General features: G+C 31.2%; 2 protein-coding genes across 2 annotated transcripts; one reads left to right on the top strand and one right to left on the bottom strand.

Moving 5' to 3' along the window:
• Positions 1–684: 684 nt before the first annotated feature.
• Positions 685–3907, top strand: LOC108453176 (28 kDa ribonucleoprotein, chloroplastic-like). Its single transcript, XM_017751128.2, has 4 exons — positions 685–1308; positions 1422–1523; positions 3173–3454; positions 3669–3907. Exons 1-4 carry the CDS (start codon positions 826–828, stop codon positions 3732–3734), a joined length of 933 nt encoding a protein of 310 aa, XP_017606617.1. The 5' UTR covers positions 685–825; the 3' UTR covers positions 3735–3907.
• A 57-nt stretch (positions 3908–3964) lies between these two features.
• On the bottom strand, positions 3965–6864 carry LOC108453182 (protein-L-isoaspartate O-methyltransferase 1). The gene is made up of 4 exons (XM_053030726.1): positions 6513–6864; positions 5067–5337; positions 4710–4874; positions 3965–4562 (listed from the first exon to the last, which is right to left on the bottom strand). Exons 1-4 carry the CDS (start codon positions 6735–6737, stop codon positions 4312–4314), a joined length of 912 nt encoding a protein of 303 aa, XP_052886686.1. The 5' UTR covers positions 6738–6864; the 3' UTR covers positions 3965–4311.
• Positions 6865–12336: the final 5472 nt, after the last annotated feature.

Raw genomic sequence — 12336 nt, forward strand, 5'->3', positions numbered from 1 at the left:
TAATAATTTATTTAATTGAATGTCAAATCGATCGAATTGGTTGAATTGGGAAAAAAAGTTCTTCTATCTTTTTAATCAAACTTGGGTCTTGAAAATTCCAAGTTTTAAAATGGAATTTGGAATAAAAAATTTAACTCTTATAAAATTGGACTTAGATTTGCTTAAATTCAAATCTAACTTTTTAGTTGTTATCCAAACAAAAAATTTAGATTTATAAATCCAATTTTTTTTTTTGCCAAATTCAACTACTCAAACCTAGAAATTTTGAATTGAGTCTAAATAAGAAATTTTTGCAGTATATTTTGTACTATTTTACTAAAATGGTATAAAAGTTGATTTCACAAGCTTTTATATTATAGTTATTAATATTTTCAAAAGCATAGAAATTGACTCAAGATATGACAATTCGGTTTTAAGAAACATTTAATGATCTAACCCTTTTAATTTTTTAATTTATTATTAAATTCTATTGAATGATATTTTTTTATTTCCTATACAAATTAGTTCTTTAACAACATATTTGAGATTTTTTTTAAAAATTATATATTTTTATTTTTATAATTTTATATAAAATCAAGTTGAAATAATAATAAAAAATTAAAAAACATTATTATACCAATTAAAAAATACAAATAATTTTAAAATTTAGAAGTAATAGTTTTTTAGTTAAATTTACTCATATGACATGAAGTAGTTTACCTTATAATTTTCGATAAACCCTCTCCTCGTCTCTCTAGCCTGCCATCCCTTATCCTCTCAATTTCATCTTCTTCTTAAACCCTCTCCTTCACTCTCCCCCATCTTCGCTTTATTCAATCAATTAAAATGTCTTCAATAACCAAACCCATATCCATGGCGGACTCATGTTGCCTCGTTTGTATCCCTTCACTATTCACCACTTGTTCCAAATCCCCATCTCTCCTCTCCTTTCCCCCAAAACCCATCAATCTTTTCCTCTCATCTTCCCATTCTTCAACCTCTTTGACCCTCAAAACCAAAACCCATTTCTCTTCTCTAGTTTCCTTTGTTGCCCAAACATCAGATTGGGCTCAACAAGAGGAAGAAAATGACGCCACCATCACCATCGATGATGAGGAAAGTGGCATTGAAGCGAAATGGGAAAACGATGATAGTGATGGACCTGAAGGCAAGGATGCTGTTTTTGAAGAGCAAAGTAGGGATTTAGAAGAAGAGGGTTCTGAACCCTCTGAGGAAGCTAAATTGTTTGTTGGGAATTTGCCTTTCGATGTTGATAGCCAAAGTTTAGCTATGCTTTTTGAGAAAGCAGGAACTGTGGAAATTGCTGAGGTTTAAGAGAAAATCCTTTATTTCCTGCTTTTAAATTGTTTCAAATTCTTCTGTTTTTGGGGGGTTTTTTAGGTAATAAAATTATTGAAAATGTTGTTTAATTCTGATTGCAGGTTATTTACAATAGAGACACTGAGCAAAGTCGTGGCTTTGGGTTTGTAACAATGAGTTCAATTGAGGAAGCTGAGAAGGCTGTTGAACAATTTAATCGTTATGTAAGTTCTTTTATTTTACTTATTTTTTGGCTTAGGTTTTCCTACTTCTGGATTAATATCTGTGATAGTAAATATAAACAGATAGGTTAGTATATAGATATGTGTGTTATGGGTATGTTTAATTGATATTTGGAGTGTCAAGACTTGTTTAGAGCCGTGGTTAAAGCTTCAATTTGTCACCTAGATGACACTGGGTCCCATGATAAAAAGAATTATATTTGGAGTGCCTTATCCTATAGCATATCAAGATATGCAACCAACATGAGTGTTGAACACGTATATTTAAAAGAAATTGAAGATACGAGCAACTTATCTTCGATACTTGTATGTGTATGACTAAAGTATATTTGATTTTTTATAAAGTTCTTTTTAATGTATATGAAGTGTATCCTTTAGTGTCTAACATGAGTATTGGATATGAACTCCAGCTTTTGGCCGATTGGCCAAGGGTGTTCACCCTGTACCTAGATAGTAGGAATTGCATGCTAGTAGTGTACAAGGGGCATTGCAAGAATTGCCTGTTAGTAGTGTAGAATGACTGATTGGCCCATTTACATCTTTCTTTTGACTTGTATTAACTTTTACGGCCAAAATATGCCGCGTGTTCCTGTACTTTTGTAAAGTTTGAGATCTTGTCTCCGTACATAAAAAGGTTAAAAATTAAACCCTTTTACTATTTCAATGTAAAAATCCTAACCTGATCATTAATACTGAGGCAATTTATTTTCTGTCAATCATGTGCCACATGATATGAGGGCAACCTAATCAATATGCCATGTTAGCTAATTTTGATAGAAAATGTAAATGATGTTAATAATTGGGTTAGAATTTTTAGATTAGGAAAGTAAGATGATTTAATTTTCAAGTATAGGACTAAATCTCAAACTTTATTCAAGTTTAGGGTATATTTTAACCAACTTTTAGCTTTGCTATTTGGTGGTGAATTTCATTAGGTTGCTAATCATTGGATTTCTTGAGCTTTTCTTTGTCTCTTTCCATTAAATCTATATAACTTATATTTAAGAGGCAGCAATAAAAGTAAGTCCATTTAATTCAATTTTTAAGAGGTTTAAGGCTCTCTCTTAACGAGTCTAAGGTCTAGAATTCCCTTCGACGATTTCAACTTGTTCATCATAGGTCATTCGCGAGGAAGAAGTAGAAATCAGGGAAAGAGCCCTGCTAAGATAGTTTGCTTGTGAATTGTCCTGTGACTAGATCCATCAGTCGGGACTGCAACAGTTGACATTTTCTAACCTTTCAAAACCTCCATTCAACATACATTTCATAAATACAATTGAACATCAAGTGGAAGAACACTAGTTGGTCATTGTTGATTTTACTTTTTTTTTTTTGAGATTTAACTGTTGTTGTGAACCAAAATTCTCATAAGTTGTGAAGTATTTGCTTTTGCTTGTTTGATTTGGTAGCCAATACTAAATGCTTGCATGAACCAAGTTAAATCTGGGATTTGAGTTTGGCACTTCTTAGAGTTTGCCGTATAACCAGCTAAACTAAGCTCTGAGTTTTCTTTTTTATGTCATAGGAGACTGTTCTATCCAATTTTCTTTTCTTTGCTGATTGATGTTGAACTCGAAAGCTGTATCTGGTGCTTGTGCTTAAGTCATTGTTGCTTACCTGTTTCTAAACAGGACCTTAATGGAAGGCTCTTGACTGTTAATAAGGCTGCTCCTAGAGGATCACGTCTTGACCGACCCCCTCGTGTTTTTGAACGTGCTTTTAGAGTTTATGTAGGTAACCTTCCATGGGATGTTGATAATGCCCGACTAGAGCAAGTCTTTAGTGAACATGGTAAGGTAGTCGAGGCTCGTGTAGTCTATGATAGGGAGACAGGCCGATCCCGTGGTTTCGGTTTCGTGACTATGTCCTCAGAAACTGAATTGAATGATGCCATTGCAGCTCTTGATGGACAGGTACAATTTTTCCTAGATTGTTTGGTCATAGTTTTCCATAAATCCCGAACCAACACCATATCACATATGCATATCAGTTCTTGCTTTGACTCTTCATTTTTTAACATTCGTATCCAACCGATATTAAGATTTGGTCTTCTAAATACGTAACTGTATACAAAACTTACACCCAAGTTCGAGTAGCATAGCCTAAACACATTTCCGATCATTGCAGAGTCTGGATGGAAGAGCAATAAGAGTAAATGTTGCAGAGGAAAGACCAAGGCGAGGATTCTTTTGATGTTGAAATGATTTAGATACATGATCTACTGCTGTTTGCTTTTCTTTTTCTTTTTTCATTTTTCTAAAATAACTTGTCCTATTTTTCCCTTTTTTTAAGGTTCAATTTTTAATTTTATTATATTTTGTAAGGAATATATATTTATCCATTGTTATGAAATCATCGTTTTAAAAGGTTTGTTTGCTCAAAATTATATTAGCAGAAAAACATTGTAAGATCTCTATTAGTCATTTTAACGCAAACAAACATGTAATCTGATACATGAATAGATCTATTTTTGCAATTTTTTGCACATAATAACAAGAACAAACTTGAAACAGGAAAAAAAGCTATTGCATTTACAAAAGAAGGAAAATGCGATAAAGAAGTAGGATATTCTGTACAGTACTGGGTTCAAGAATAATCGGCTTTCACAACTGGACTTTCAAACAAGCTAAAGTAATTGTTATGTTTCCAATCTCAGTAACCTCTCATGCGATAAAGAACTAGGATATTCTGTACAGTACTGGGTTCAAGAATTATCGGCTTTCACAACTGGACTTTCAAACAAGCTAAAGTAATTGTTATGTTTCCAATCTCAGTAACCTCTCAACTGAGCATCACGACTGGTTAAAGGAACGTACCGGACGGAAGTCTCACTTCGAATGCTAATTGAACCGTCCATATTCTTGTCCACTACTTTCAAGTCTTGGAACATGTTTCCTACGGGAATCACCATTCGGCCACCTGGCTTTAATTGATCAAGGAGAGCCTGTGGTATTTCCGGTGCTGCTGCCCCGACATGTATAGCATCATAGGGTGCACATTCTGGCCACCCTTGCCTTCCATCTACGGTAAATGTACAAGGTCGAAGCATCAGTCATAAGCATTCGATAAAAGAGCAAGTATCAAACATATTTCAACAACAGACTCGCTTCCATTTAAACAATAGAGCATAAAACCATAAGAACATATTGTAAGTCCTTGGGTACATACCGCCAGCATGCACCGAGAGAGAACCTTCTTTCAACAGTGGAGCTGCAGCGCTTTTTTCGATGTTTTTTATAGAAGAAGCAACCAATTCAGGAATATGTTCGACACCAACAGCCCGACCCTGTGGTCCAACCATTATCGCAAAACAAGCAGTCAAGTATCCAGTTCCTACATAATAAATGCATAACCAGAATTAAAATATGCCTTTTTTTTCTCAATGGCCATCGAGTCGGAATAAATCCCAAGAGAATACGTGTAGATCATTTGAATCCAGCATTCCAACAGAATTATACACATAAGAAGAAATTGAAGTGCAGAAATGACATGATGGAGTCGAAGAATTGTGGAATGCAAAGAGACCTGAGCCAACATCTAAAGCGTGCATGCCGGGCTGCAAATTTTGCTCCAATAATTGAAGGCAAGTAGCATGCATATGCGGTGCTGAAATGGTGGCATTGTAACCTATTGCCATCGGACTATCAACATAAGCCGAAGCCCCATCCGGTACAAATAATGCCCTATCAATAGTCTCCATTACTTCAGCTACTTTCATTGACGAAATCACTCCGTAACGCTGCAAATGCTCCACCATTTGTTTGTTCTTGTTGATCCCATTTCCGATCCAAAAGCGCTACAAATTATCGAAAGAAATATTAGGCACAAATCACTATTGAATTAGACAAAAGAAAACAACAAAAACATCTCTCAAATTATCGGAAAAAAAAACCACCTCACTAGAAAGAAATGAAATACCGAAACAAAAACAATGAAAAACTCTACCATGAAGAGCTGTTCCTACAACCACTGGATCAAAACACCTATGGCCACAAATACAGCAATTCAAAATCCAGACATGTTAAGTTATTACCAATACAGGCCCTATCAGAAATGGCCAGCGGAACATAGCATCGGTATGCTACTCGAATACCAAACTCTACCAGGAACTACTTGAAGCTTATGCTTTTTATAATGTATTGATGGTAAAAGCACCGTGGAGACTCCTGTACTAGGAGTCGAATTACATTTTTACCCCTCAACTAAAAAAATGAGCAAATTAACCTATATACATTGGATCAAGAGTAAGCTAGCTCTTCTATTAAAAATTTCATCTATTTCTACTATTAAAAACTGGTCCTTATACATTAGTATGAGGTACACATGACACATCACGTCATTATTAGATTATTTCATCAGCCACACCAGTTTTTAAGATTGGATTAAATTTTTAACAAAAATAACCAATTTGCTCTTTAATCTATTTATTAGGGATTAATTTGCCCATTTTTTAAATAGAAGGGGAAAAATATAATCTCCCTCTTTCATTACCTTATCCATCAGATAGTATAATCCAACATTTGAAATCATCACCTTATCCATCAGATTGTATATTATGTTGATTCAATACCCAAATTATAAATAGTCCAAAATACAACAATAAAGAGAAAAAAAAAATGAAAAACCCAATTGAACCTATTATATTATATAATAAAGTCCAAAAATGTTCCAGTGCAAACAACTCATTTCTAGAGACACAATATCATCATAGTTCTTTAACAAGGTTCTCTTCATAATTCACTGACAATCAAGCTTTGCCCATAAACTTTTACCAAAACATCAACAAATTCATCATTTCTAGAAAACCCAAAACCAAAAATTAAGTAAATAAACAAAAAAGAAAAGAAAAAGAAAAAAACCCAATTTCCCATTATCAATCATATGAAAGGAAAAAGGAAAACAACCCAGGACGCCAAAAATGGAAGTGTGAGCATTAAAAATAAGTCCAATAGAGAGAAAAGAAAAGGGTACCTGCATCCTGAAGAAGAGACAATTACCCGTGAGAAGGAGATTGAGGTTAGGGAGATTAAGACTGTTAAAGGAAAGAGGGCGGCCTTGAAGATGAAGATGGTGAGGGTGATGGTGATGGTGATGGTGATGCTGAAGATGAAGGAAGGTAGTGTAGTTTAAGAGTTGCTTTATTGGGGGTGTACAATGGCGGCATCCATACGCTATCACCGTGGATAGATTCATCATTTTTGCATTTTAATTTTAATTTTAGCTTTTTCTTTTTTGTTTATTCCATTTCTATTCCATTCTCGCACTTTCTCTCACTTTCATCCATTGCAGCGCTTAAGCTTTTTATACTTGTCCAGTTCTGCTCTCTTGATATACGGATAAACCAATATTATTACAAATAGTTGAAGTTGTTATATATTAAATAATAATTAAATAAGGTTTATAAAAGATAATAAATTTTATTGATTTAAAATATCGTCAATTAATCAAATCAGCAATTTTCAATTTAACTAATTGATGTGGTTGGATTTGATAACATAGAGTATCCCATACTAAAATTTATATTACATTTTATTTCTTTTACTTTAAAAATAGATAAATTAATCCATATATATTAAATTAAAAGCTAAATTAGTTCTTTCGTTTAAAGATTTTATTTATTTATATTATTAAAAATTATTGTACCTAACGAAATAACCAGACAGTAACACATGGCGTGTCTTATGTATGTCATGTTAACGTACATAGATCAATTTTTAACAGTAGAAATAAATGAAATTTTTAAGAAAATGACCAGTTTACTTTTCAATCTAACATGCATGGACAAATTTATTCTTTTTTTAGTAAAATGAACAAACTACAATTTAACTACTAGAGTCTTCATAATTCTTTTAACTCCGTTTGTTTCAAATAAAAATATTGATTGATTCAATTTCCTTAGGCTATTGGGCCTTAAAACCGGAAATTTATGTAAATTAAAATATGATTCACATTACATTGCAAATAAAAAAATCAAAAAATCAATAATTAAAGATTTTTATTTACTCCATCGTTAAAGAATTTGAAAATTTTAATCACTGTATCGTTAAAACCTTAATGGGAGCTAACTACAACTATACCGTCCATGTATTTTCATAGTTTTCACATAAAGAAATAGTTTCTACCTCATTATTTTTGTTTTATTTTTAATATATTTTTTAAATTTATTAATACATGATATCAACGGGCATGGAGGAGGGGTGGGGACAGTGTCGAAGAAGGTCAATTCACCCATTCTAGAGTCTAGAGTCAGAAATGTAGAGAGACTCAGAATATATGCTTAGTGAATTAGAATTTTGAGTGGAGAGGAATCCCGCTACTATGTTGATCATTGAGGTATTCCATAAGCAAGTAAAAGTTCCTATCCAAATATGTCACTTATTGAGCCTTAAGTGACCCAATGAAGAGTCCAACTAGATCCAAATTGAGGTAGGGATATAACAAAATTAAATTTGGTGCTTAGTTTAAACTATAACCATTTTATGTCATTTCCTTTTTTTTCTTCCATTGGTCATGCAAAAATAAGGATATAAAAGGGAAGAAATGTAATGACCCGATAGTCAGAAGTGTTGGAAAGTACATTAATAGGACTTCATTCCCATAAATCGGACTCGTAAATATTTATTAAAAATATAATAAATATTTACGAAGTTAGTTGTGTAGTTAATTAGGTTTAGATTAAATGAATTTACTTGCATATTGTGTAAAAATTGAATTATAGATTAAAGAAAAATTAAAAGAATTAAAGAAGCAATTATGTCATTGTTCTTTAATGAGGTGACATAAGATGAAATATTTATAAATTTAATATATATTATAATAAAATAAGTTTACTTAATATTTAAGTATATATATTATAATAATAATTTAAAGTTAATATATATAATAATATGTTTTACTTAATATTTAAGTAGATATATCTATCATAGTAATAAAATAATAATAAAAAGAGACAAAAGCAAAACGAAACAGAAAGAAAGAAAAAAAAATAGAAAGAAAGAAGAACTCACAGCTTAGGGGTTTCAAAGTTCCAAGTTCAATTGGTTAGTCAATTTAATTTCATTTTTCTTGTAATTTTTATGTTTTTGAAAACTCGGTGTGAAGTACTACCCGACCCATGTCGAAATTTTAGCAATTATTGAGTTTTTAAATGTTGTTAATGTTGAATAATTTTAGTATTAGGGATTAAATTGATAGATTTTTAAGTTAGAAATAAAAAAGGATTAAATTGTAGAATGAATTGTAAATTTTGAGTAATAGGGATTAAATTGTGAAAAATTTGAAATTTAGGGATTTAAGTGAAAATAGAGAGTTAAATTTAGTTTAAAGTGGAAATTGTATGAAAATATAGAATTAATTGTGAAGAATAAAAATTACTCTCGGTTTAGGGACTAAATTGGAATTTAGGAAAATATTGAATAAAAAATTGAAATATTCAATATGAAATTGAATTGTGTTGTATTAATGAATTTTAATTGTTTTAATTCCGCAGCTAACGCCGGGAAAGACAAAGTCGATGTCGATATATATATATATATATATATATATATATATATATATATTATGAATATATTGATTATTTGAATTGAAATGAATATATATGTGCAAATATGATAATTGAATATTGGTTGTATTTGGAAAGTGAAATTAAACCCTATTAACTGTATCGGGCTGAATCGGATATAGATGGCATGCCATAGGATTGGAAGAGTTCAGATATTTCTTCGACTTCGAGTCAATGAGGCACTCGGTGCCAATTTATTTCGGTTTAACCGATGAGACACTGGGTGTCAAATTTATATAGCGCTGGGTGCCAAACTGGTGTGTTGGTTGGATCCGTGTATGCATCCGAGTCCGAGTCGTGTTAATAGGGGTAATTAAATAAAATAGTACTATAATTGATATTGGATGAAAATGGGATAGTGAATTGAAACATGAAAATGAGACACATGAATTACGTATTCATGAATTGGATATGAATTGAATAATATTATTGTTTAAATGATATATATTAAATTGTGAAAAGCTATTATATAGCAAATGATGAGATTTGAGAATGGTATGACATGATGTACTTATGAATTGAATATTGAATGGCTAATGCCATTGTATGAATAAATGTGGTCTTAAATATTCAATTGTGCTTATATTAAAATATGCATATTCTATTATCTTGTCTTTAAATATTCGGATTATAGAAATACTACTGAGTTTTACTCAGCGTACGGTTTTATTTTCCGTGCACAGATTAGGTACTTCAATTTTGATCGCAGATTCAGCATCCAACAACACTCCTAAACTCAAATATGGTGATGTCTATCTTTTGTGTCGACATGTACATAGGGTGTTTAAATTGTAACGACCCACATTTCACGGGCACTGGAAAAGTGAGTTTAGGGCTTCCGTCTTAGGAAAATGAGTTCATAAATATTTATAAAAAAATATTTACGAAGTTAGTTGTGAGTTGAACTAGATTTGAATTAGGAGAATTTATTTTTAATTAGAAGTAATTAGTAAGAAAGGACTAAATTGAATAGAGCATAAAACTTAATCATAGAATAGAGAAAGGATAAAGGATTAAATTAGTAATTAAACTAAATTAGTGACATGTGTAAGTTAGATAATAAATACATGTGTATTTAAATTATTAGTACAAATGTATATAATATATATTTACTTATAAATTAAGTAAAAGATATTTATTATTATTATTATTATTATTATTATATTTTATCAATTAATTGAGATAATGATAAATGTATGGTGATGAATTATTACATGTGTACATGTGTGTATGAATACACTTGTAATATTTTTATTTGTATTAATTAGAATATTGTATAATTTGTTATTAAGTAAATAAAGAAACAAAAGAAAAAAAAGAGAAATAGTTACAGAGAAGAAACGAAATAGAAAGAGAGAAAGAAGAAAAGAAAAGAAAAAGGAGAAATTCAGGTTTGAAAGCTTGGAAATTAAATTGGTAAGTCAATTAAGTCCCTTTCTTAGTGATTTTGATGTTTTTGAATTTCTAGAGTTGAATACTTTTGAATTTGTGTGAAAATATTGAAAGATGATAGATTTTAAGTAGGGCTTATGTTGAACTAATGATGAAATTAGGAGTTTAATTGATAGAAATTTTGATTTCTATTGATTTAAGGATTGAATTGTAAAAAATGTCATAAGTTTTGTATTGTAGGAACTAAATTGATAGAAATTCAAAATTATGGAAAAATGATAAAAATTTGATGGTTATATTAAATTTTTGATGGAAATTGAATAAGGAAATAATATGAATTATAAAAGGAAAAAGATGAAAATAGTTAGGACAAATTTGGGATTTAGGTTAAAGTTGCATGGAAAGTTATTATTTTCTATAAAATAAGTGTGTTATTAATTATAATTAGGCTAATTTTCGTAGCAAACAAGGAAACCGAGACATTGAATGCGAAGGCAAAGAAAAAAGTGATCGAGGAGTAGCTCGAGAGAATATCGGTTTGTATTACCTTAATTCAAGTTATTTATTATTAAATGTTTAAATTTCAATATATGTACATGAAAAATGAAATTGAGGTAAGTAGTGATATTTGAATTAAATGAGAATTGGATTTGATTGATGAATGTATTCATGTGTGAAATTGAATTGTATAATGATTTGTAGTGAATTTGAAATTGTGATTGAATTGTTATTGTGACTGATTTGAATTCGAATAATTTCGAAACCCTATTAATTAGTCGGGCTAGGGTGGATATAGTTGGCATGCCATAGGATAGGAAGAATTTAGAGATTCTTCGACCTCGAGTTGATGAGACACTTGGTGTGTCATATTTACTTCGAATAGATTCGATGAGGCGTTGGTCGCCACTTTGCTTCAGCTTAGCCGATGAGACGTTGGTCGTCACTTATTTGCTTCGAACTATCCGATAAAGCATTGGCCACCACTCTGGTGTGTTTGGTTGGATCCATGTATCCTCCAAAGTCCGAGTTATTTTAATAGGGGAAATATATGTGAAGAGAAAAAATTAAATGAAATTGATAAATTAAATTATTGAATGAAATGAAAAAGTGATATTATAAGATGAAATAAGAAATACAATTTAAGCAATGAGATTGAAGGCATAAAACCAAGGCTCGTGAATTATTCATATTTGAATGTGAATTGGATATTCGTATGTGATTGAGGGATGAACCAAAAGTTCATGAATAATTGGTAATCATATTGATGAAATATTGAATCAAATAATGAAAATGATACAATGGAAATATGATAATTTGATATGAATTATATGTATGATTTGTTAATTATCTATGCATGTTTATAATATTTTATATTTGCTATAATTTGAATTATGGTAATACCACTGAGTATTTCCAGTACTCAGCGTATGGTTTGTTTCCGTGCGTAGGCTAGGTAAAGTTGAAGTTTGGTGTAGCATCCGAGTCAATCCTGACCTCAGCTTAATTTTTGGTGATGAATTTATCTTTTAGAAGTGTGGCATGTATTAGGTTTTGTTAGTCACTTTAATATATTTATGTTTTAGGTGTAAGTAATTTGTAACTTTTAAGAAGCATTTGAAATGAATAGATGAATGTTATTTGATCAAGATTTATAAGTCAATGTATTGGGCATGAATTAGGTGTGTTTGATATGTGAGCTTTAAAATGGTGAAAAATCATGTTTTCACACGGCCAAGTCACATGGGCATGTGCCCAGGTCATGTAGCAAAGTCAGAATTACCCACAGGTTAGTCCCACGGTCGTGTGAGAAAGTCAGATCTTCCCACGGGCTGGCCCTACGGG

The sequence above is a fragment of the Gossypium arboreum genome, chromosome 7 (genome assembly GCF_025698485.1).
Source record: "Gossypium arboreum isolate Shixiya-1 chromosome 7, ASM2569848v2, whole genome shotgun sequence".
In the NCBI taxonomy this organism is placed as follows: domain Eukaryota; kingdom Viridiplantae; phylum Streptophyta; class Magnoliopsida; order Malvales; family Malvaceae; genus Gossypium; species Gossypium arboreum.